General features: G+C 44.8%; 1 protein-coding gene across 22 annotated transcripts; it reads right to left on the bottom strand.

Annotated features, from left to right (window-relative positions):
* Positions 1 to 243: 243 nt before the first annotated feature.
* SPATA6L (spermatogenesis associated 6 like) lies at positions 244 to 26752 on the bottom strand. 22 transcript variants are annotated; one of them, XM_074856653.1, is made up of 7 exons: positions 26000 to 26235; positions 23014 to 23062; positions 21576 to 21653; positions 18211 to 20339; positions 17859 to 18005; positions 14682 to 15218; positions 10412 to 11866 (listed from the first exon to the last, which is right to left on the bottom strand). In XM_074856653.1, the coding sequence occupies exons 6-7, from the start codon at positions 14721 to 14723 to the stop codon at positions 10553 to 10555; spliced, it is 1356 nt and encodes a 451-aa protein (XP_074712754.1). In that variant the 5' UTR covers positions 14724 to 15218; positions 17859 to 18005; positions 18211 to 20339; positions 21576 to 21653; positions 23014 to 23062; positions 26000 to 26235; the 3' UTR covers positions 10412 to 10552. The 22 variants fall into 22 exon arrangements, 20 of the variants coding, with proteins under 20 accessions (XP_074712766.1, XP_074712765.1, XP_074712769.1 ...); XM_074856665.1 differs by lacking the exons at positions 10412 to 11866; positions 14682 to 15218; positions 17859 to 18005; positions 18211 to 20339 and adding exons at positions 244 to 561; positions 3957 to 4000; positions 4873 to 4981; XM_074856655.1 differs by lacking the exon at positions 26000 to 26235 and adding an exon at positions 26522 to 26746 and having other exon boundaries at positions 17859 to 20339.

Consider the following 26752-nt stretch of genomic DNA (forward strand, 5'->3'; position numbering starts at 1 on the left):
TAAAGAGAAATACAGAATTTCCATGGAACATAAATCTCACATTTCAGGGCATAGAGACAAGTATCAGTTGACAGGGGTGACAAAATCTGTCTGCAGGGTATTTTCTTCACACAGTTGTATTCTACGTGGGTTTTCACGCCCTCTTCTGAACTGTCTAGTCCTGGCCACTGAAGGAGACTTGCTAGGTGAACCATGGCTTTTCTATATATGCGTTCAAGCGTTATCACAATATTTCTGCTGAAGTTTATCTGAGAATCACGAGTTCAATTTGCCCAAGAAGTCAGAAAGTGAGTCCTTCTGGTCATTCAGCTTGTGATCTCACAGCACAAAGTCACTCAGGTAACTGATTTCCTTAAGAATTAGATACGTGTTTTGAAAAGCAGAGGGACTCCCAACAGGATTTGGTGACTTGAGGTGTTGGGAGGTAGCAGATGAAGCTGCACGGTGAAAAGCTGAATCCCTCTGACTGGGAGGATAATGCAAGCAACCCTCAGGTCCATCTGTTCCAAGAGATGATGAATCATGTTCAGAAGTAGCCTGTTCCAATGGTGCCTTGATCATCTGGGGAATAAGGAAGCAAATTTCCATAACGAGAATTGACACATGACATAGCAAAAGAAAGCGACTGGGGAGACAAAGGAAGGGAGAAGTTGCCCTCCACTTTATGGAAAGGAAGAATAAGACAGATAACAGAGGTAAGCCGAAAATTCATAATGCCAAACATAAACCGGGTATGCAGACCCACGGTGAGGCACATGAAACAGAAGCCCCTAAAACTGTGGCCCATAATTAACAAACACATGCAGATTTCCTCATGCTGATGAGTGGCTGACAGAAGCTAATCAAACTCGTTATTTTAGCCAGATACTATCTCATTCGTAAAAGGGTAGGACACCACAGGAAACACGAGCAAGCTGCTCCTGTCTTTACGTACAAAAGCTTACTTTGCTGCACTAGGCTAATGCGCATCCCTCCCAACTAGTTGTGCTGGCCCTTGACATGGGAGGGAATTACGGGAAGGAATCTGTGCCATACAGAAGCGCCCCGAGAGAGGTTTTTACAAAACCTGCATTTTCACCTTCATTTGCAAAGTGGGAGTTCAAGTGGGTTGTGGCTAAACAATGGAAAAGAAACACAGTAGCAGCCCACTCTGTGATGAACGTGGTTTGGTTCACTGAGGAGTGGGGAGGTATTGAAAGACTGTTTGATCTCATCTTTGATATCAGACGTAATTAGTAGCATGCCTGATATTTGAGAGAAAAACAACACCATTAATTGATAGGGCCTAAAACTGTGTCTCCATAACTACTTTTGCAAACCTGACGTTCATCAGACACACATCCCATGCCTTTCAAGGATCCTTTACTCAGAGAAGGGTAAAGAAAATGGCTGAAGGCCAATTCTAGTGTCTAGAACAGGTGATGAGTTGTGGTGTGGTTCCCTTCAAAATTAATCTGGCTCCCCTGGTAGTACTGACTGCAGGTTAGTACGTGTGCTGTTCGTCTCGCCTCACATTGCCCACGTGAAAGCTTGGCATCCAGTTTTGACTAGTCGTCCATTTTAGATAATCAGTGAAGAGAGGTAAGAATTGCTAGTATATGATATACCCCAGTTGCCTGAGATGGTGATTTTATGAAAGAACAAATCACCATCTTTCCACCGTCTGTGGCAAGAGCTGAGATGTTTAGCCCAGACTAGATGTCAAACCTTCTTCTGGCTGTAATTACCTTAGATGATTACTACTTCACTGTTGTCCATTCAATGTTCTTTCTGATGTTACCGCAGACGCCAGTTCAATTATTAATGAGCAGGCATTAAAAACAGATGAAATACCATTATATTTGGCTCTCCCAGTCCCTTGCTACAAAGGCTGGAGTCTGACTGAACCTAGAGGATAGCCCATGAATGACAGCAGAGAATGACCAAGAATAATACACGTGAAGAGCAAACATTCTTTTCCACTGCAAGTTCAGTATTTTGGTTGAGCAGTACACGTCAGAGATGGTCAGGACACGAAACCTTCCAGCGCATGGCTGTACCTGCAGATGCAGAGCAATGGCTCTAGAGCCCTTCCTTATCAATACTAATTACTCTCTGCTACTGCTAATCTAAGCTAGGTTTTAATTCACGACTGAGAGTGAAGCAACCCTCTATTATATTGCTCTAACGATGTGTCCCAGCTACAGCTTTTGTGTGAAAGACTTTTGCACATTTGACACAGATACAACTTCCTGGGTACAACTGCCATGTAGTCTGATGTAGCAATGCAGCATATGACAAAATGCTGACCTGGTCTCAAGTCAGTTCAGGTCTTTTAGTGTGCTAGCAGTGACTTTCTTTAGCAACGGTACAAGGAATCCCAGACCAAAGGTTGTATTTGCACAAGAAACTCCCATTCAAGATCATATTACATTGGTTTTGCTGATGATGATAGTCAAGCGAGTTAGGCTAGTGCTGACACAAGTATGTTGTTACTTGCTATGCCTCCAAGTGAGATGCAGGTATTGGCAAAGAGCCATTTGGTCTCCTCCATTTTGGCCTAGTTGTAGACCACTTAGAAGCTAGACTGCTCTACAGTTTTTACTAAAATGTGGTCTGTAAAGATGTAAACAGCTGTAAACAGTCAAGCTGGGCAGGAAAACTTCAGCATAGTCTATCACTATTGTTTTGCAAAATTAAGGATTTGGGGTGATTTTTTCTATCTTTTTTTTTTTTTTTTTTTTTTACCTTTGCTTACTTCTGGAGGGCTTTCATCTTCCCTGTGCCAAAGTATCATGTCCCCCACATTTTCTCTATGACAGATAACTCAAATTACCCACTACTGTCTTCTGAACCACCAGCCCTCCTCGTGGAACTGTTCCATTAGAATACGTAGTGACAGAAGAGAAAGTCACAACTTTCTACTTGTTATTTCTTGATTAAAAAAAGCAAGATCACTACCGTGGACTTCAGGAGAGCAGACCTGACCTCTTCAGGGATCTGCTTGGCAGAGTAGCATGGGGTAAAGCCCTGCAGGGAAGAGGGGCCCAAAAAAGCTGGTTGATATTCAAGGATCACCTGCCCCAAGCTCAGGAGCGATGCATCCCGACAAAAAGGAAGTCAGGCAAGAACACCAGGAGGCCTGCATGGATGAACAGGGAGCTCCTCAACAAGCTCAAACATAAAAAGGAAGCCTACAGAGGGTGGAAGCAAGGACAGGTAGCCTGGGAGGAGTACAGAGAAACTATCCGAGCAGCCAGAGATCAGGTCAGGAAGGCCAAAGCCCTGATAGAATTAAATCTGGCCAGGGATGTCAAGGGCAACAAGAAAAGCTTCTGTAGGTACGTCGGTGATAAAAGGCAGACTAGGGAACATATGGGCCCTCTCTGGAAGGAAACGGGAGACCTGGTTATTACCTGGGCTATGAGGAAGGCTGAAGTACTCAACGACTTTTTTGCTTCAGTCTTCACTGGCAAGGGTTCCAGCCACACCGTCCAAGATGCAGAAGGCAAAGGCGGGGACTGGGAGAATGAAGAACCGCCCACCGTAAAAGATCAGGTTTGAGCCCATGTAAGGAAGCTGAAGGTGCACAAGTCCATGGGACCTGATGAGATGCATCCACGAGAACTGAGGGAACAGGTGGATGAAGTGGCTAAGCCACTATCCATCATATTTGTGAAGTCGTGGCAGTCCAGTGAAGTTCCCTCTGACTGGAAAGGGGGAAACATAAGCCCCATTTTTAAAAAGGGGAAAAAAAGAACAAGGGGTAATGGTTTTAAACTAAAAGGGGGTAGATTCAGATTAGACATAAGGCAGAAGTTCTTTCCTGCAAGGGTGGTGAGACCCTGGAACAGGTTGCCCAGAGAAGTTGTGGCTGCCCCCTCCCTGGCAGTGTTCAAGACCAGGTTGGACGGGGCTTTGAGCAACATGGTCTAGTGGAAGGTGTCCCTGCCTGTGGCATAGATTCTATGAATTACCTTAACTGAGGTATTTGATGCTTCACAGTTATCAAAAGATGAAGCTAAAAAAAAAAGAAATATTTCAGCGACTGTTATTGGCAATTAATCTTACATTGGCACTTTCAACAGATTAGCACTAAAGTAAAAAAGAGACCACACAAAACGTTTCTTTCAGGAGATGCTCTTTGTAACCTCAGTTACATCATGTACTTGTGTTAAGAGTCTTTCCATCTGGAGAAAAACTACTACTGTGCAATTGCCTCCATGTGATAATGCCTCTTAAACTTCTGGGTACTCTAAAGAAATACGCATGCAAAAGGACTGATTTCTATCAAGCTATTTCTCAGAACAGAAGTGCACAGATCTTCCTGGACTGTATGACTTCTTTGTCATTTCCCAATATGCTGATTGGATTTTGAATCGTTTGCATGTGACAAGGGGCAGAACAGATGACACATGAAAACTGGCACGACTTCATACTGATGCAAGGATTCGGCCACCCCCCCCCCGTAAGTATTTCTATTAATGTGAATGGACTTTGGATGAGGGCCTTCAGAGATCCTCACTGAAACAACAAAGAACTGGAGTAAAACATGCAACCTTAGTCCGTGAAGAGGAAAGATAATGGGATCCCCTTTTTCCTGAAGTGACTTCAAGATCGGTTTTATTCAGAGGCGTATGCTGCTTAACACTTGGGAAGTCACTTGCTGGAACATACACGTACTTGCCACGTACATGTTTACATTCTGCCCCTTCTAGCCAGATATTGCTACCTGTCCGTCCCAAACAGTGTTTTCTGTTGTGAACAGTCCATCTGAACTGAAAAACAGCACGAGCCTGCAGGTATTTTTAAAAAGACTTGTTTGAGATGGGTGGTAATATCAACGTCAGTATTAGCCCCGTTCTGTTATTACTGGCAGCAAATTACAAGTACCTCGTTTCACAAGGAATTTAAGAGAATCTCTTGCTGATCTCACACTTTGCTTCACCTTGTGGTAAGGTAACAGCAAGGTTAATTCACTGAATGATTTAGAACTCTCCACCTGAAAATGAAGAAATAATAGGAAGATGCACTTCTTAACGTACACAAACTTGCTCTAATGTAAAGCATCTCCAGCCTTCACAGACAGTAATAAACTCATTCACCCTCCCTTTCTTATTCTTTCTTTTTTCCTCGTCAAAAGTGCAAAAACATCTACACTGCATGATGCAAACATGTTTTGTAAAATCACCTCCACTAAAAAACCAGTTTGCTCTGCTTTTTAGATTTCATTTCATAACTAGAGACTTCCCAGAAAACATAACATTTCAGGACAAAATGTACAGCAAGAAACGTACACAAGTTTTAGGAATATGGAGTGACATATGATTTCTGGAAACAAGAACAGCTTTTCTGCTCTCAGTTTCCTGTACTGGCCCTCAACTCTCTGCAGCGAAAATCATTCTAAAGCAAGGTGTCTTCTTCTGGAAGTTAAGAAATGCTGCTATGAAGGAAGCAATCAGAGTTGTTACTGTGAGAGGCAGGTTCTTTCTTCCTCAGAGAAACATCTCCTAATTCCTGTTCGCTTGATCCCTGCTTCCAAGGAGGAAAATGACTGCTTTTTCCCTCTTCTAAGCACTGATTACATCAATAGATGGCTCCTTAGTGCTAGACCAATAGTCCCAACATCTAGTCACTACACTTTCTCTGCTTTCCACGCTAAAACAGAAATCTCCTCAAAGGACTGGTAGTATTTCCCAATGCCAGATGCGGGCTAGAGCTTTCGTGTGATCTCAGCAGGTCTCACTGCCCACTTCCTCAGGGGAAGCAGAGGGGGAGGTGCTGATCTCTCTCTGGTGGCCAGCGATAGGACACAAGGAAATGGAATGAAGCTGCATCAGGGGAAGCTCAGATTGGACATTAGGAAAAGGCTCTTCACTGAGAGGGTGGTTGGTCACTGGAACAGGCTCCCCAGGTCACGGTACCAAGTCTGTCAGAGTTCAAGGAGCATCTGGACGATGCTCTTCTAGTCATATGATTTAGTTTTAGGTAGTCCTGAGAGGAGTGGGACTCGATGATCCTTATAGATCCCTTGCAACTTGAGGTATTCTGTGATTTAATCATTCTTTTTTAACATGTCTGGCAGTAAGATGGCAAAGAGTATGAAGACAAAATTCAGGTCAGCAAGATTAGGAGTCTGTTTCTGTTGCTAAATATTGCACGGATATTTCAATAAGATCACGGGATGCTACATTACTGGTTAATCCACACCAGGAAGAACTGGTTGTGGATGTGAAGGTCAGGGGCAGCCTTGGCTACAGTGACCAGGAGGCACTGGAGTTCAGGACAATATCAAAGCAAAAACCAGGAACACAACCCTGGATTTCAGGAGAGCAGCCTTCAGTCTCTTCAGCAAGCTGCTTTGAAAAATCCCATGGAATATGGTCCAGGAAAGAGGGTTGCATGAGAGCTGGTTGATATTCAAGGATCACCTCCTCCAAGATCAAGAAAGCTCCATCCCAACAGTAGGAAATCAAAGAAAGGCAGCAGGAGACTGACACAAGACAGTAAGGTGCTCCTAAAAGAGCTCAGACATAAAAAGCAAGTGCATAAGGAGTGGAGCTGGGGCAGGTGACCCAGGAGGAGTAGAGAGTCACTGTCTGATCTTGCAGCGATAGCACCGGGAAAGCCAAGGCCCACCTGCAGGTGGATCTGGCAACATTTCTGGATGTGAGGGGGAACGAGAAAGGATTCCAAATGTACCTAATCAGCAAAAGGAAAACCAGGGAACTTAAACAAACTGGACATGCGTGAGTGCATGGGGCATAAGAGGTTGCACCCACAAGTGCTGAAGGAGCTGCATGATGTCATTGCAAGTTCACTCTTTACCTTTGAAAGGTCATGGCAACGGGGAGAGGTTCCTGAAGACTGGAGGAAAGCAAATGTCACTCCTATCTTCAAGAAGGGCAAGAAGAAAGATCCAGGGAACTACAGACTGGCCAGCTTCACTGCAATCCCTGGGAAGATAATGGAGCAACTAATCCTGGAAGCCATTTTTCCAAACATGTGGAGCACAAGGAGGTAGTCAGGAAGAGTCGGCATGGATTTATGAAGAGGAAGCCATGCTTAACCAACCTGATAACTTTCTACAATGAGGTTACTGGCTTGGTGGATGAGGGGAGAGCAGGGGATGTTGTCTACCTCAACTTTAGTAGGGCTTTTAACACTGTCTCCCATAACATCCTTACAGAAAAGCTGACAAAGTACAGGTTAGACAAGCACACAGTGAGGCAGATTAAAATAGCCTGAACAGAGAAGACCACCCTGGCTAAACAGGGAGCTTTGGCTGCAACTCAGGGAGGAAAGGAGAGTTTACAGCCTTTGGAAGAAGGAGCTAGCGACTCACAATGACTACAAAGATGCTGTGAGGCTGTGCAGGGCGGAAATCGGGAGGTCTAAAGCCCAGCTAGAAATTAATCTGGCTTCAGCAACCAAGGACAACAAGAAGTGTTTCCATAAGTATGTCAACAGCAAAAGAAAGACCAGGGAGAGCCTCCGTCCCCTGCTAGACGCAGGAGGAAACACGGCAGCGAGTGATGAGGAAAACGCTGAGGTGCTTAATGCCTTCTTTGCCTCAGTCTTTAATAACAAGACTAGTTGTATTGAGGGAATCCGGCCTCCTCAGCCAGAAGACAGAGACTGGGAGAACGACCCCCCCACAATCCAGGAGGAGATAGTCAGTGACCTGCTGCATCACATAGACGTACACCAGTCTATGGGACCGGATGGGATACACCCGAGGGTGCTGAAGGAGCTGGCTGGGGTGCTCGCCAAGCCGCTTTCCATCATTTACCAGCAGTCCTGGCTGACCGGGGAGGTCCCGACGGATTGGAAATTGGCCAATGTGACGCCCATCTATAAGGAGGGTCGGAAGGATGATCCAGGAAATTACAGGCCTGTCAGCTTGACGTCGGTGCCCGGGAAGCTGATGGAGCAGCTCATCCTGAGTACCATCACACAACACACGCGGGACAACCAGATGATCAGGCCCAGTCAGCATGGGTTTATGAAAGGCAGGTCCTGCTTGACAAACCTGATCTCCTTCTACGACAGGTCGACCTGTTCATTGGATGAGGGAGAGGCTGTGGATGTTGTCTACCTTGACTTTAGTAAGGCTTTTGACACCGTTTCCCACAGCATTCTCCTGGTGAAATGGGCTGCTCATGGCTTGGATGGGCACACGCTTTGCTGAGTAAAAAATGTCTGGCTGGCCGGGCCCAAAGACTTGTGGTGAACGGAATTAAATCTGGTTGGCGGCCGATCACGAGTGGTGTCCCCCAGGGCTCGGTTTTGGGGCCACTCCTGTTTAACATCTTTATTGATGATCTAGACGAGGGGATCGAGTGCACCCTCAGTAAGTTTGCAGATGACACCAAGTTGGGTGGGAGTGTTGATCTGCTCGAGGGTAGGGAGGCTCTGCAGAGAGATCTGGACAGGCTGGAGCGATGAGCTAAGGCCAACTGTAGGAGTTTCAATAAGGCCAAATGCCGGGTGCTGCACTTGGGCCACAACAACCCCCAGCAGTGCTACAGGCTTGGGGAGGAGTGTCTGGAGAGCTGCCAGTCAGAGAGGGACCTGGGGGTGTTGATTGACAGCCGGCTGAACAGGAGCCAGCAGTGTGCCCAGGTGGCCAAGAAGGCCAATGACATCCTGGCTTGTATCAGCAACAGCGTGGCCAGCAGGGACAGGGAAGTGACCTTACCCCTGTACTCGGCACTGGTGAGGCCGCACCTCGATTCCTGTGTTCAGTTTTGGGCCCCTCACTACAAAAAGGACACTGAATTACTCGAGCGTGTCCAGAGAAGGGCAACAAAGCTGGTGAAGGGTCTGGAGCACAGGTCGTACGAGGAGCGGCTGAGGGAACTGGGGTTGTTTAGTCTGGAGAAGAGGAGGCTGAGGGGAGACCTCATCGCCCTCTACAACTCCCTGAAAGGAGGTTGCAGAGAGCTGGGGATGAGCCTCCTTAACCAAGTAATAAGCGACAGGACAAGAGGGAATGGCCTCAAGTTGCACCAGGGAAGGTTTAGACTGGATATTAGGAAGCATTTCTTTCCAGTTAGGCGTTGGAATGGGCTGCCCAGGGAGGTGGTGGAGTCCCCATCCCTGGAGGTGTTTAAGAGTCGGGTTGACATAGCGCTGAGGGATATGGTGTAGTTGAGAACAGTCAATGTTAGGTTAATGGTTGGACTAGATGATCTTCAATGTCTTTTCCAACCTAGATGATTCTGTGCTTCTGTGAACAGCCCGGCTCAGAGCGTTGTGATCACTGGCTTAGAGGCAAGTCATTAGTGGTATATCCCAGGGGTCAATACCGGGGCCAGTACTGTTTAACATCTTCACCAATGACCCAGAGTGCACCCTCAGTGAGTACACAGACAGTACAAAACTGGGAGGAGCAGCTGATCCATGAGATTGTTGTACTGCCATTCAGAAGAACTCAAGACAAACAAAAGGATGTCTGAGAGAAATCTCATGAAGGTTAACAGGATGAATGCAAAGTCCTGCGCCTGGGGAGGAATAACCCCAGGCACCAGTACATGCTGTGGACTGACTGGCTGGAGATCAGCTCTGAGGAGAAGGACCTACTATAGACACTGATACAAGCTGACCATGAGCTAGCAATGCAACTTCATGGCAAAGCAGCCAACAGCCTCCTGCGCTGCATTAGGAAGGGCGTTGCAATCCTGTGGAGGGAGGTGATCTTTCCTCTGTACTCAGCACTGGCAAAGCCATAGCTGGAGTACCGTGTCCAGTTCTGGGCTCCCCAGTACAAGAAAGAGATAGACTTAGTGGACCAAGTCCAGCGAAATGCCACAAAGATGACTAGGGGACTGGAGCGTCTTTCGTATGAGGAAAGGCTGAAAGAGCTGGGACCGTTCAGCCTGGAAAAGAGAAGACTCAGGGGGATCTTATTCATGTGTATAAATACCTGATGGGTGGGAACGAAGAGTGCAGAGCCAAGCTCTTCGCTGTGGTGCCCAGAGACAAGACAAGAGGCAATGGGCACAAATTAAAAACCATGAAATTCCACCTGAACACAGGAAAACACTTTTCTACTGTGAGGCTGGTCAAACACATTGCCCAGGGAGGTTGGGGAGTCTTCATCAACAGAGACATTCAACACCCAACTGGACATGGTTGGGCAATCTGTCCTACCTGCCCCTGCTCAAGCAGGGGGCTTGGATTAGATGGTTTCATAAGGTCTCTTCCAACCAAAACAATTCCATGATTCTGAGATTGTATTGTTGTCTATCACTATCTAATGCAAGGATGTAGAGAAGACTGAGCCAGGCTCTTTTCAGAGACACCTAGGGGAAGGACAAGAACAAATGGCATAAGTTGCAGGTAGATACAAGGACAGCTTCTTTTTTTGCCATGAGGGTGGTCAGCGCAGAGAAGCGTCACGGTAGAGACGGACACGACAAACATCAGATTGTGTGAAATGACCAAAATGGCTGCAAAAGCACCTTTATTGTTCTAACAAGCCTTTTTATAACCTTCTCCAAAGTAGGTGTTCATACAGGATTGGTTTACTTTCTTGTTTCCATGGCACTTCTCGGGACTTTCTGGCCTCTCATGGATACACTGGAATCTCGTCAAGGTTAAATTCTTCTTCAGTTAGACTAGAGGCAGACCCGCTGCCTCCCCCGACAATTCCCCCTTTTTGTACTTGTGCTAGAAATATTGCAAGAGCAGTCTTCTGCAGGGCCCTTTGCAGAAGACTGACAAGACAGGGCAACATTAAAAGCACGGTCACAATTACCAAGATCACGACCCCCACAGTTTTGACCAGAGATATCAACCATCCAGAAAGTCCCCAAACTTTAAACATCCTTGTTAACCAATCTAATCCATCCTCTTCTGTTAAACGCTTGACACCATCCCTTAGCTGCTGTATGCTTTTGAAAATAGATTCTGAGTGGTCAGACAAATTCATGCAACACATTCCATCAAAATCTTCACATCCATGTCCTTGCGCTAGAAGCAAAAAGTCAATAGCAGCTCTATTCTGTAACGTAGCGTGTCTAACACTATCAACATCAGTTAAAAGGCCACTTAAAGCTAAAGAGGCAGCATTAGTTTGTTTGCTAAGCCAGCATCCCAACTTATTTAAAGTTCTTAAGGCATTCGCAACGCCAACTCCTGGTGCCAATATGGAGGCTGTTATGATCTGGCCTGGATTCCAGAATTCAATGTTATCTTGACAAGAACTGCTAAACTGATGAACAGTCCTTTGGACTTGCTTATGTTTTCGAGTCATACTCAGAATCATTGACACATTTGGTGTTAATAACGTGAGGTGTCCGAGGCTACACGGGCCTCCATTCAGTTCAGATGGAACGCCTCCCCAGGCACGATCTCCACAGATTAAAAACACACCAGGAGGTAATGCAAGAGGAACGTCAGAAGACCGTGAGATGTCAGTCGAGGTATAATTGCACCAAGCGGTTGAGTTATGATAAGCAGCATTAGTTGCATTCACATTTTGCCCTCTCCGTGTGGAAGTATTATAAGAGTAATTAAAGAACACACAAGCATCCATTATGACAGAGCCTAGCAACTCTAGTTCTTGGGGTTCTTGCGTAACCTGTGGAAGGTGACTATATACACCATTCCAATTATCTATACAATTTTTTGGAGAGTTGCAAAGAGAGAAAGGCTGAAGGGTTTGTGGGATTGGCCATGTGTCTACTGACAATCCCACCAAACACGTGGAGAATGGATTTTCCGGGTTCGCAGTAGAGAGGCACAAGGTTTCTTGATGTGTCATGTTTGCCAAAGTTACCCAGACATTCTGCTTGGGTTGTGGAACTACCCATCCTTCACCCTGATGCAGGTTCCTGCACAGGCCGAACACACCGAGCAGGAACCCAGCGAGGGCCGGCATCTGTAGAGACACAAGCATAACCCCTGCCCCAGGTTAATAGCTCACATGGTCCACTCCACTGGCCAGTAATTAGATCTCTGACATGCACTTTGACGCCCTTTTGCAAATCCTGTTTTGAAAAAAGAGAAGAGAAATGCTGAAAAAGAGGAGGTAGAGAAGAATTGTCCCCATAATGGAGAAAGTTAAGAACATAAACTGCTTTATCCAAACATGCCTGTGGTGGTTCCCCAATCATTCCCCCTTTTTGTTTTTGAAGCTGCCGCTTCAGGGTGCCATGTGCACGCTCAACAATTGCTTGTCCTGTTGGGGAATGGGGAATTCCTGTAACATGAGTAACACCCCACAAATTAAAAAAATGTTTGAACTTTCTGAGAAACATATGCTGGGCCGTTGTCCGTTTTAATTTGGTGTGGCACCCCAAGCATAGAAAAAGCCTTTTGGAAATGTCGAATTACATTTTTTCCTGTTTCTCCATTATGTGCTGCTGCTACCAAGGCATGAGAATAAGGATCAATAGAAACATGAACATATTTCTGTTGGCCACATTCATTTATATGAGTAACATCGGTTTGCCAAATCTGTAAAGCCTGCATACCTCTGGGATTAGTACCAAAATACACTGGTGTGTGAGTTCCTTGGCAATCAGGGCAGGTAGCTACAATGGACCGAGCTTCAGTATGAGACAAGCTGAACTGCCGTCGTAAAGCTCGATATTCTTGGTGAAAAAATTGATGTGATAATACAGCTTGTTGCTTTATGTTAGGAACAGTACTCAGAGTCATAGTAGAAACAAGAGCATCTGCTCTGGGATTACCTTCTGTATAAAATCCTGGTAAAGTGGTATGACTACAGATGTGCATGATAAAATAAGGTTCTGTTCGTAGTTGAATACTTTTCCGGAGTTCTAAAAGTACATCAAATAATAATTGATTGTCTGACATGGTCAAAACTACTTTGTTTAGTCGAGAAACTAAGTTAGCTACATATGCTGAGTCAGTTACAATATCTACAGGAGTGGAGAAAATAGAAAAAACAACAGCCATTGCACGCAGCTCTACTACTTGTGGAGAACCATTTTGATATACTACTTTGTTGTTCTAGTTGTTGTTTTCATACCATACTACTGCTGCTTTACCTGGTTTTCCTGAGCCATCTGTAAAAACAGTAAGGCCGTTCACTGGTTCTGGTTGGTTTAAATTTTTCTGACCAAATGGTACTTCTCGAGCAAATTTCAGCAGCGGGTGTGATGGTAGGTGATATGATATCTGTCCCTGAAAGCCTGCCATGGCTGCTTGCAGCTCATAATTATTCGCCAAACACCATTCAAAATACCAATTTTGAACAGGTAAAACAATCGTAGCTGGGTCACGCCCTGTTAGTTCTGTACATGGTTTTCTGGCTTTTATGATTACATCAGCAATGAGCTCAAACAGTCCCGGAGCAGTTTTTCGTGGTCGGAATGACAGAAACATCCATTCCAAAATATGTAATGGGTCATCCCACTCAGAATTCCACTGCACTAAAGCACTACATGGTACAGTTCTGTTAATTAGTACAAAGAGTTGTACCAATTGAGAAAGATCTATTCAAGAAACAAATTTCTCGTGTATAGATCGTTCCACCATGTGAATTACATTTAATGCTTCCTCAGTTAATATTCTGGGTTCTGTTGGATCATTGGAATTTTTTAATAATTCCAATAAAGGTTGCAGTTGCGAATTGGTCAGTCTGAGATAGGGCCTAATCCAATTCAGGGATCCCATTAATTTCTGTGCATCGTTAAGGGTTTTAACTTCAAGGTTAAGTTTCACAGGTTGAGGCATTACCTGCTTACCTGTAACTGTCATTCCTAGATATTTCCAGGGTTCTACTTTCTGTACCTTTTCAGGGGCAATAACTAATCCATATTGTTGTAACAAATCTCTGGTTAAATTCTTCATGTCATTCAACTGCTCCTTGCTGTTTGATGCTAACAGGATGTCATCCATGTAATGGTAACAATAACTGGTAGGGAATTTTTCCCTTACAGGTGACAAAGCTTGTGCCACAAACCATTGACAAATTGTTGGTGAATTTTTCATGCCCTGCGGCAGAATTCTCCATTGATATCTTTTTGCGGGTTCTGCATGATTGACAGAAGACACAGAGAATGCAAATTTTTCTCTGTCTTGAGAGGTTAATGGTATTGTAAAAAACCAGTCCTTAAGGTCCATGACAATGATTTCCCAATCTTGAGGGATCATGGCAGGTGAAGGCATGCCTGGTTGCAGAGCCCCCATCGTAGCCATGACAGCACTGACTTGCCGCAGGTCATGTAAAAATCACCATTTTCCTGATTTCTTTTTTATTACAAACACTGGAGTGTTCCATGGGCTCTGAGAGGGTTCAGTGTGTCCAGCAGCTAGCTGCTCTGCCACCAATTCTTGCAGGGCTTTTAATTTCTCGACTGGTAGGGGCCACTGATCCACCCACACAGGGTTATTCGTTAACCAAGTTAAAACAAGCGTGGGCTGTCTAACACCCTGCAGCACAGTGGCCCCCATTAAAAATCCGTGGTAATTCTCACCCCCCATTGTGACAAGCAATCCCTCCCCCATAAATTGAGGGGAGCTGCCGTCACATATGGTTTAATGACTGCTTGTTGGCCTTCAGGATTCGTAATCAGAACTGCTGTGGCTGCCGTCCTTGCTTGCGCGGATCCTCCCGGCCCCACTACCCCCGCACCCGCATCCTCTGTTGGCCAGGTGGATGGCCACAGATAATCAGAAATAATAGTCACATCAGCTCCGGTGTCCAGGCGCCCCGCAAGCCTTACTGTGGTCAGCGATTGTCCGTGATTCGACAGCGTGCACGTCATATGTGGTCGGGATGATGAAACAGTCTGAGACCAGCAAACTTGAGGAGGTCCCGTAGAGCCGAAGCCTCCATCGCATCGCAGTCACTGTTCTGCTTTTGAAACACAACTCGGAAAAAGAATAAGTTGAGCAATGCGAGTACCTTTTAGGATTGTTACTGGTAGGTAGGGGGTTGAAACCAGTGCGCAAATTTGACCTGTAAAATCAGCATCAATAACTCCTACATGCACAATCAGCCCATTTAACGTGCTACTTGATCTTCCTAGTAGCAATGCACTCAGTCCTCGTCCTATAGGACCCCTCTCATCAAGAGGGACCTTAACAATGTCTTTGGTGACTATAGTTACTGTGTCGGCGGTGGATACATCCAACCCTGCTGAGCCAGTTGTTGCGGCTGATAGCTGTTCGCAGAGGGGAGTTGGCCGGCTGTCGGGAGGGGATTTGTTGTCCTCGTGCGCCCTTTCGCGCTCTTTTTGTGGTTTCCCTGTAGTGGCTGCCTGTTAACATGAAATTTGGAACAACATTGTTTTGCAGAATGTCCCAGTTTTCCACATTTGTTGCAATTAGTTCCCGGTAGGATGTTCACCGGTTGTTTACCTGGTGATGTTCTGTTTGGACAGGCTACATTCATGTGCCCTTGTTTGCCGCACCCAAAGCATTTCCCTGAATTTCTCATATTCAGAGCAGTAGCTAGGGCGGCCACTTGTGCTGCCATCTGAGCAGCCACCTTATGTTCCACTGTCCCAACCTTAGAACACGCAGCCACCATGTCAGGAATAGAAGGATCTCCCGGTAAAGACTGTATTATCTTTTGACAGTCCTCATTAGCATTATCTTTTGCTAACTGTTTGCACAACATTTGCCTTGACGTCTCATCTTCTACCTGTTTTTCCAGTGCGGCAGGTATTTTTTCTACAAACTGCAAAAAGGGCTCTCTGGGGCCTTGGCGGATGGCAATGTATTTTTGTTTTGGAGCTGCCATTCCCATGGTTCGCTTTAATGCTGTAATTCCTATATGTTGTGCCTGTTCAAGAACAATCGGAGGCCATGTAGCTTGCAATTGAGGGTTACTAAACGGCCCCTCACCAAGCAAAGCATCCTCTCCGAGGCCTAGCCTCGGGTCATCCTGTGGCAGTCGTAAATTATTCTGCGTGGCCGCGCGTGCCATCTGCCTCCAAGTAGATTGAAACACTTGTAATTGCACGGGCTGAAACAGCACTTGTGCGAGATGTGTAACGTCATATGTGTCACGTCCCGCTCAGACGAGGGGGACAAGTGACTCAGATTCGCAAATCCCCAATGGAGCGGACAACAAGTCTCCAAGTCTAAACATTTATTAACTACTCACAATGTACTAATTGAACACACGATAGTTGGCTAAGTATATAGCAAGTTGTGGCAAGCAATATAATATGCCCTGCATTTCTTAATAGGAAAGGGAAAAGAGGGAGATAGAGGGAATGGGGAAACACAGATCACCGGTCTGGGTTTCTGCGCTGATCCCGCCACTGAGGGTTCCGGGAGGCACAGGAGACATCTGTCTTTTTCGCTGGCATCCGTCTTCTTCGCTTCACTGCACTCTCTCTCCTTGGGGCGTGCCACCCCCCCCCCCCCCCCCCTTCTTGATTTATACCCACTTTCCTTGGGTCCATCCCCTAGGTCGACCCACATACCTACGTATCCCATGTACGGGGAGGGGTGAGGTGTTTCATGGGATGATGTAATTAGCATGATCATGTTAGCCCTCGTTAGCATATTGAGGGGTGTTAACTTTAATATGCATTTTGTGGATAATGAAGCAAAGGTCATTCACCGGACAGATGGCCCTTGAAGTTTTGGCCAGGTGCACCAGAGCAGAGCTGTCCTGTCTTCACAGGGCTCCCTCCTCCAGTCCCATCTTGTGTTATTCTGGCAGCCTTATCAGCTTCGACCTCCACAGAATGCACCCTGTGACTCATAGTTTTGTCTTGCGAGTGTTTGAGGCATTTCTTCGATCAGCCTCAACTTTTGCTTTCTCAGGCTGTTTTTCTTAGTTTCTCACAGGCCTGGTTTCTCATCTCTCACAATATGGACACAGCAAATCTGTGCTGATTATTCGACTAAGTTGCATCACCTCAGGAGAATTGATTCCAAATTTCTGTGCTTTATTCTGCAAATCCTGCACCACTTCCCAGCCGATTGGATTGTGCTCATCGTGCTCGTTTGTGCCTGCAGCAGCTTTGTAAACAGGGAATGCACCAGGAGCCTCTGCTGCTATATCTACAGGCTTTGGACATGCCGGTGTTGGAGAGTACGGGCTGAGGCGTTCAACCAGATCCCAGTTGCCAGCTTCAGCAGCATACTTCCTAATTCCCTCCCAAAATCGATCAGGGGATCTTGGGACTACAGTTATTGTGGATGGACGGAGAGTCCATGGCTGGGCTTTTTTCACTATGGGTTTATCTGTAATATGCAGAGTTCGCATAGCAGCAGTTAAAGCTTCTTCTCCCTCACTTTCATTTTCGCTCTCACTCTCCCGCTCTGTGTTATTCGCCGGATTTTGCTCCGGGGTGGGGGCGATGGAATCACCCCTTCTGCTGCTGCGCCGCTAGGGGCTGCCGCTGCAGCGCTAGGTGGGTGGGGGGCCCTCATCGCCCCGCAAAAAATTTAATGGCAGAGGAGGAGGAGGTGGGCGAGGGCGTGATCTGCTTTTGCCCGTGAGGGGTTTCCTGCCTGCTATCGCCAACGCTGAGGCATCGGCTTCATTTGCCCCTTGGTCACAATCTCTCCCCTTCCTAACATTTTCTGGTTTCTCATCTTTCTTTTGCTCATCATTCGCCTCACATTCTGCTTTCCATTCCTTCAGGGTCTCGCTTAATAGACGCCATGTGGTTGCCAACTCACATGCCTCTTTTTGTCCTTTAGAGACCTCATCCAATATTTTCAATCCTACTGCTTGCCATGCACTCACACTGAATGCAGTAACTGTTGTGGCTTCAAAGCCTTGCATCTTACTCCATATCAAAATCTTTTTCAGGCTTTGTTCTGAGGTTTTAACCCCTTTTCTTTTTAATAGGGCTTTCCAGGTAGACAAAATCATCTCCTCTTCTTTTGTTAATTGTTGCCCCATAATTACAGTCCCGTTCCCGGTGGCTCACCTTTTTAGGTGTCGAAGTTCAGGTCCGGACCGAGCAGATTCCCTCTGCTCTCAGTTACACCGGGCTCCGTCTCCGCAGCTCTTCCCGCCGCCGTTATACTTCTCCGCAGCTCTCCCCGCCGCAGAATACGTTGCCTTTAAATGATCACTTCACCCGATCACGTCGGGGTCACCATTTGTTGCAGTAGAGACAGACACGACAAACATCAGATTGTGTGAAATGACCAGAATGGCTGCAAAAGCACCTTTATTGTTCTAACGAGCCTTTTTATAACCTTCTTCAAAGTAGGTGTTCATACAGGATTGGTTTACTTTAGTAACTAACAGTTCATGATTGGGTGATAGTTTCTCACCTGAATCGTCAGGACAGTTCTTCTTATCTTAGTTCTCCAATCTTGTTTCCATGGCACTTCTCGGGACTTTCTGGCCTCTCATGGATACACTGGAATCTCGTCAAGGTTAAATTCTTCTTCAGTTAGACTAGAGGCAGACCTGCTGCCTCCCCCGACAGAGAGACTATGAAATCTCTGTACCTGGAAATACTCAAAACTCAACAGCACAAGGCCTTAAGCAGCTTAATCTAACTGGAGCTGTTTTAAGTGGGGTTTGGATTGGGTGACCTTCAGAGGTCCGTCTCAAGCTGAATGATTTCATGATTCTCATGCAAAGCTGGATTTAAAGAATGTAACCTGCCACAGATTAACATATTTGTGGAAACACTTAAAACACACATGAACGTTAAATATAGGGCTGGTAAAACATACGCACACTGGAACAGGACTGTGGAATACAAGACCAGGACTTAGGTAAACCTAAGTTACTCTACATAGCTATCACTTTAGCCTGGAGGTACTGATCACCTGAAAAACACAGTTTTCCTCTCTCTACACCAGGCAAATAGTCAGAAGAACACTGTCCTAGTAATTGTGAGTGCTTTGAAGCATTCTGAGAGAACTCCTTACTGGCTGAACTCAAGGGTTTATTGGTGTGTTGTGGTTTAACCCCAGCCAGCAACTAAGCACCACGCAACCCCTCGCTCACTCCTCCTTTCTCTCAGTGGGATGGGGAGGAGAATTGAAAAAAAGTAAAGTTCATAGGCTGAGATAAGAACAGCTTAATAAAATAAAATTAAATATAATAATAACAAAACTATTATAATAATAATAGTAATAATAATATTAATAATAGTAATAATAGTAACGGAAAGGAATATAACAAAAAGAGAGAGAAATAAAACCCAGGAAAAGACAAGTGATGCATAATGCAATTGCTCACCACCTGCAGACTGATGCCCGAGCAGTGATCCGCCCCTCCCGGCCAACTCCCCCCAGTTTATGTACTGAGCATGACGTCCTATGGTATGGAATAGCCCTTTGGCTAGTTCGGGTCACCTGTCCTGGCCACGCTCCCTCCCAGCTTCTTGTGCACCTGCTCGCTGGCAGAACACTGCCAGATCCTTAACTTAGGATAAGCGCTACTTAGCAACACCTAAAACATCAGCGTGTTATCAACATTATTCTCACGCTGAATCCAAAACACAGCACTGTACCAGCTACTGGGAAGAAAATTAACCCTATCCCAGCTGAAACCAGACATGATGAAACCCCAGAAACACCATCGACTAACTTCAGTGACTAGCAAAAGACTTTGATGGATCTACGTAGAACCATGGGGACTGACAATCACTACCGTATCATCAGGTACCTCAGTTTACTGGCCTGTCAGTAAGTATAACCAGTCCCAGAGATTTCAGAAGGAAGCAGAAGGACTGTCTCAAAAATATGAAATAAACTGCCCACAGATTCCTTACCAAGTACAGAAATGTACAGATCGGTTTCTGTCCAAAAGAAAAGTGGGGGGTTAAAATGTATTATATTTTTATAGTATCTAAATGTGTCTTTGAATTCTTTGTTTGTAATATCTTTTCCTTTCCTGAATGTTGTTAACTGACTGACCTGATTTCCACCAGCTGTCAGTGGGTTTGACAGGTCAGTTACATACTAAACAAAAAAATAGTTGTTTCTATTTTCAAATTTGTTGCTAAATTTCTTCAGTCTTCTGCTGATCCAGTAGTTCAAGACAGGATAAACAAAAATGCTGAAATGAATACTAACAAAAATTCACCTTCCCAATGCACTACAGCAGTTTTATGTCTGACTACAAATGGTGGCCTATTCCCGTTTTCTGATTTGCGCTCAGCAGACCCCAGGCTCAGTCTTGATGGCTGCTGCTGATTTTCTCTGCAGAGTTCACAGATGTGGTCTCTAGTGTTTAGAGAAGAAGTTTGTGATTCTAAGGACCTTTTATGCCTCACATAGCTTTTTTCCCTTTTCAACTGATGTCTTGCTTTGTGTTAGGGTTCGGTTCCTTTATTTTGAGGATCTTTGACTCTTTGTTCTCTTTTGGTCCTGGCAGAGAAATTCACAGTCATGCAGTTCCCTTAGTAAAAACAGGTACAAGCCATCTGCAACCCCCTGCAAAGCTGTAAGTAGAAATTAGTCTAGTAGGAATTGATCATATGACAGCAGAATTTGGATCTTTATACGTACAACGTGGAAGAATCTCTGATTCTGCGTTGGAGTGTGGCAAAGTCAAAATCAGACAGAAGTCAGCATGGGCTTCTATATCCTATCTCCTTCCACATTATCTCAGTTCTATAGCGTCTCATCTAGGGCTCAATGCTGAAAGATTGTTCCCTGGCTGTCACAGAGCTCAGAGAAGGATGAAGTACTTCAGAAAACACTTGTGAGCTTAGAAAATACAGAACTTTGGTTAAAATACTGAAATCCTGACTTCTATGGGGCAGAGTTAGGATATTATCTAATAGATAACCTACTATATTTATAGCCACTAAACAAAGCACAGAAAGCACTGGTAGCACTTTCTCAGAGAAGGACTAACTGGTTGCAATCCAGTCTGGATCAGAGGATGTGATCATAAATTGGGGAAGCATGACTTCAGTAAGAAAAAGCATGCAAAGAGAAACATTTGTAAAAGCTAGATATAAACCGCTGTCGGCAAAAGATAGGAGGTAGTGAAATGCCATCAAATCAAGAGAACATGATCTGCTTCAATCTTACCTTCAATAGAAAGCAATGCAAGGGTTATTTGGTTTTGTGGGCTTTCCCTGGAATGAATTGCTTAATAATTAGGAAATAAGAGCACTCGGGATAGCAGAGAACAAACTGAGAAATGGATGGCTTTGATTCAGTCAGTCAGATTTGCTCTTGTTACAACAAAATCTAAGACCCCTAGAATAGCCTTAAATCTTACCTACCGTTATTGCCTAAGGTATCTAGATACAAAGGCAACAGTAAAGCCAGACTCAAATAGATGCAGTCAAAGGTTATAAAATTGTAACGAGGTGTCCTGGTTTAACCAGGATAGGGTTAAGTTTCCCCAGCAGTGGGGGGGGAAGCTCTAGCCGGGTTATTCAGATACCTGGCGCGGAGCACGGTGCACTCGTGGTTTTGTACATCGTGCTTCAAACTGCTGTATTTGGTAGCTATTTTGCTCTGTTCATTGCTATCACTATTACTGTTATTGTTGTTGTTTGTTGTGTTGCTATTGCACTGTTGTATTAAACCTTTCCTTATTTCAGTCTTGGGGCTTTGTATTTCACTCCCTTTGTGGGGGAGGGGCAGCGGCCGCGTGGTCTCAGACCCCGGCAGAGGCTAAACCATCACACGAGGTCTGCATCCTTACCATAAATACTTACATAATTCTTCCTTCTGTACTGAAGTGGAAGCTCCATAATGGTTGTTCTTGTGGAGAACTCTATTTTTGGTGATATTCCCTTAAAAATAACAGTTAAAGGGAGAGGATTAAAAACATAATCACTGCATATGCGTCCCCCTTATAATCAGAACACTTCAAGTCCTTCATTGCAACCGCAGAATCAGAAGTGACTAAACAAGGCACTGCAGCTAAAAAAGACTTGTGGCAAACTCACCAGCAAAGAACAGTTGTAAAGCAATTTTGCTATGAAAAGCAGTAATTTGGTTTTAGTCTGCTCTTTGAATAGGTATAAATTGTGCAAGAAGGGAAACATGATGCACAAGGCCAGCAAGATCAAAATACATGTTTGAGGTACTAGCACTGCCCCAGAGCATTTCCTCGTAAAGACAATATTGTGAAGAAAGGTGAGCAAAACCCTTTGAACTACAGAGAAGGTACACAGCTCTTCACTGTTTGATTAGCAGCCCCATTTGCACACTACTCTTCCTGGTGGATCAGGGTGGCCCAAAAGACACTTTCCAAAATGGTGTGAAAAAGGACTTCCAGTTTGTCTTTCAACGCAGGTAATGCCATGACAAATAATAAAAGAAACTAATGATCTCTAACTAAAAAAAAAAAAAACAAAAAAAATTAAAATCTGTTCACTTGCCTTCAACTTTGAATTATGCATTTCTAGCAGTTCTTCTACAAGAAGTGACAGAAAAGTCACACTACAGTATCTTCAAACTATATTTTCCCCTACCCTTATGCAAAGAGGAGGAGAAAACAGAAGCAGTAGCAATGAAGAAGCAAAGAAATGAGCTCTCCATCCATTTGCTTTACAAGAGTGGGTTGTTCCAGAAGGAGAAAAACCTGAGACCCAGAAACGACAAAGGAATGCTAACTGAATTAAAGCTAAGGGATGAAAACTTTTTAAATTAATACAAGACCTGCTCCTGTAGGTATGACTGAAAAAGTCTGGCCAAAAGTTACTTGCAATGATGAAACAGAATGTAGATAGACCATTGTTATAAATAATTTTTGTCTCTCCCACTGCCCCCCTACCAACAATAAATAAGATTTTGGCTCTTAAAAGACTGCCTAGTCATTAAATTCATGACTCGTCACAGACTTCAAAATAAAGAATTGCTGATGGAAAAAATAAAAAGCAGACCTGTCAGGTTAGCCTAGTGTTACATTAGGTGTCAGAACACAGCCTGGCCTAAGAAAGGAAAAATCATGTAATTGACTCAAGGGGAGGTCACAGAGGCTGACACTCAAAGGGCTCAATTCAGAGCAACATACAAGGGGAACAATGTGTACCAGATCACATACTTTAGAAAGACAGTCAGACAAGCAAACAGACAATGTGAATACATGCACCTACTTCATCATTTTTAGTTATTCAACTATTCAAGCATTTTAAAAATCATACTTACTTCCAACCATTTCAGTTACTGCAGCAGAATCTGTGGCCCTTTCAAATACCTTCAGGAAAACAATAGGAAGTAAACAAATTCATTATAACACCAACTAATTTAACAATCCAGCATTCATAGGAACACTTTAATGACTATGCAAAATAATTCTCCTATTCTTTGTCAAGCTGCCACTAAGCAAAATCAAACTAATATTATATATCTGTATTTGTATACTTTGTCATTTACATTTTTAAAGTTACACAATATTTTTGGAAAAATACTTTAACACCGAAATTGCATATTCATCCATGTCAATTTCAGAACAGTCTGTACTTCATGGGAAAAATTACCATGTTTACAGTACCGTAAGTGCAATTCTGTGAACTGTAAAATAGCAGAACCATAAGTACGATTAGGAAATTTATGTTTGGAAAACACTTAAATTCTTGGCCAAACCTATAGAACATATCCTAAAAGAAAAACTTAAGAACCTTAACTGCAAGGCCCTTAAAGCACAGGTAATCTTCCACAGGTATTATAGACAAATGAGAAAGTGTGAGGAAGTTCTCCTGTATGTTTCTATGTATTACGTAAAGATTGTCCAAATATCTTATAAAAATAAAACGAATTAAGATACCATCTATGAAATGTCTTTTAAGAAACAAATTCAAATGCACTTGCCTGCATTTAGTTCTTGTCTATTTTACTACAATGAATTACATCTTATTCAGAGATACTCCTCTCATGCCTTGGAGTGCAATTCTGACCCCTTTGATACCAATGATTTTATTTGAGTATTCATGCTGGACATTCTACCTGTCTAAAGAAGCTGCCTTCAGCTGCATCCCACTTATTTATCAATACTTGCTGCTTTTTTGATGCTTTTGAATGTGCCAACATCCTTCTTCAGATGATATCGGTGTTTTCAAACAATATTTTAGCAATAGTCTTTTCTTGAGAGAGCTGTGCAAAGCCATGTTTTCCCTAAGAAAATGTGTTGCTTCATGCTAGTTAACACCTACTAATGAAGGTCACAGGCACAAAAACACATTACTGTGAGGTGAGACAAAGATGAACTTACCTATCAACATCTACTTCATGATAATTACTTTGATGCTTCTCCTATGACTAGCTAAATGTACAAGTAACTACTCTTCTACAGAAGTGGGTTATATTATCCACTTCTGGTCAGAACACGGCTATGGGCTTTTACTGCAGAGAGACTGAAAAGTCATGTGTTCAGAGCTGTGTTCCCCTTGAGTACCCCTTGTGTTGCCCTTGAGATAAGGGCTTAATGAAAATTATACTTTGTAGCTTTCAGACGTATTAACTATGTAACTTTTCACTTATGTCAATAATAACCACAGGGGGAAAGGGAAAGTAATTGTGTCCCTCAAGGAAAGGCCTCTTGTGAACTAGACCCAAAGAATTTTTGAGAAAGAGACAGATAGTTTGAAAAAGAACTGAAAAGAGTGAAAGAATTCAATAAGAAAGACATTGTTCCTCTAAACTTCATCTACTCCTGTTTTGCAGTGGCTTCAGCATGGTGTTCCTTGTCCATAGACATAGCCATTCTGTCTTACACCATTTTTTAAAAAACAATTTTCAAACACAAAGTACCATTCACCAGAACCAGAACCAATGAGCATACCACAGAGTACAGGAAAAACGCACTGAAGACTCCTGTTCTCACTAGTTCCAGGGGTTAGTATGGCATGTAAAATGTCAGGAAAGCCTATCATTTATTTGGATCTTCATTTACATAACGTGTCTGCTGTAATGACAAAAATCTTGAATAGGTGATAACCATATTAGAATTGGGGTATCATATTGCTTCCAGAACAATCATATCTTAAACAGAGTGAATTCAGGTACTCTCATATACACTGCTGCCATTAGTGAGATTAGGCAAGAACTGTCCATGTGAGAGATGACCTCTCACAACCGCTGCTGTCAAAGCTCCAGACCATAAAATCTTAAAGAAATGTTGGAATCTATTCCATTCCAGGAATGGGCCTAAGACTTAATCTCACCATGGAGAAATATATGTGAAACAAGAAACACCTCTCAGTTGTAAAGAGAAATAAGATTATACATGAATTATAACTTGTCCAAGGCTTAAGACATTAGACTTTCTAGCTCAAGGGCACCTAACAAGTAAAAGTCACCTTTTCAAAGCACCCTTCTCATGAAACAAGAGAGGGAAAACAGGAGGAAGGCGTTCTGTCTCTTTGGGTTGACCCAAGATGCACACACAGAGAGAAATGTCATGTTTCTCAGACAGAAACACACTAGGACAAGTAAGGAAAGAAAAAAATACATTCACACGAGGCTCCTTAGTTCAGTCTTACACACATAGAGAGGACTCTATCTCAGAAGGGATTCAGTAGGCCCTTGGCTTTATTACTGATAATCTCAAAAGGGTGCCATACTAAGATCTATCATTGGGAGTGCTCTCATTTTGTATTTTTGACTTTTCTTGTTCATCATCTCATGTAACAGGGACTGATTTCACAGACCATTATGCACAAGAGAAACATTCGATACCTACAAGGAACTGAATGACTGAAAATCACCGTTTTTTTCTTACATGTGATGAGAAGACCCGTTATGAGCAACAGCTTGGTATTATCCATTTTCACAACGGCAGTAACCCTTCCATTAAATAAACATCACACAGCAAGAAAAACCTCACATTTAATCTATCTTTTTTCTTGCACACTCTACCAGGCTTTATACCTGGAGGAAGAGTTAGATAACCCACAGATGGGAAACTGCTGCTACAACGAGGGCACGTTTTAATCTTCACAGGGCTATTACCACTGCAAAGGTATGTCCTCATTTTACGTTAACTTCCATTCCCAGACGAGAACCAAGCTGTTAAAAAACAGACAGCTCCCCAGGAGCTCTTGGAACTGAAGGTGCGTTCACAGATATATATGCACAAATACTCAAATGCAATATACGTACATGCACACATACACACATGTAGATACATACACACCTGTTCCTGTCTGTGTAGCTTTGTTGTATGGCGCGGCACCTCAGGGTCCCGGAATAACACGGTGACAAGTTTCTACACCCTCGCGTCCCCGTCGCCCTCCGCGCCGGCTATCTGGGGCCACCCGCCGCCCGGAGCACCCTGCTTTGCCCGCAGCCTCACCGCCTGAACCTGCAGCTCCACAACGACCTTCAGCGCTGGCGGGGTCAGCAGGCCAGGCCAGGCCGGGCCGGGCCGGGCCGGGCGGCGGCGACGCGGCTGAGCGGGACGAAGGCCCGGCCCGGCCCGGCCCGGCCCGGCCCGACCCGCGTTGCCACGGCGACCGCAGCGCCCCAACGGCCGCGGCGCGCGGCCCCGCCCCGCCCCCTCGGGCGGCGGCGCTCTCGGTGGCCGCGCGTCCGGCGGCGTCCCTCACAACGCCTGGCAGCGCTGGCCGCGCGCCGGCTCCTGCGCACGCACCTCGCGGGCGCCTTGTCCTTATTTTTCTAAAAATACCGATATTATAGATCTATACACACGCGTAACTTGTCAGCGTCCTGCGGTAGGCTCCAGGGAGGTGGCCGGCCTTCCGCCGGCACGGAAGAGGCCCTACACACGGTACTCCGAGCAGAGACACGCGGGAGCGCCTCGGCGCCATAACCGCTGGCCGGGCCTCGCGGGGGGCTGCGGCACTTCATCGCCGCGGCGGGCGGCATGCGCGGCGGCGGGCCCCCCGCGGGGCAGGCCGGCAGGGGCAGGCCGGCAGGGGCAGGCCCG

Source organism: Strix uralensis, chromosome Z (assembly GCF_047716275.1).
Source record: "Strix uralensis isolate ZFMK-TIS-50842 chromosome Z, bStrUra1, whole genome shotgun sequence".
Lineage (NCBI taxonomy): Eukaryota > Metazoa > Chordata > Aves > Strigiformes > Strigidae > Strix > Strix uralensis.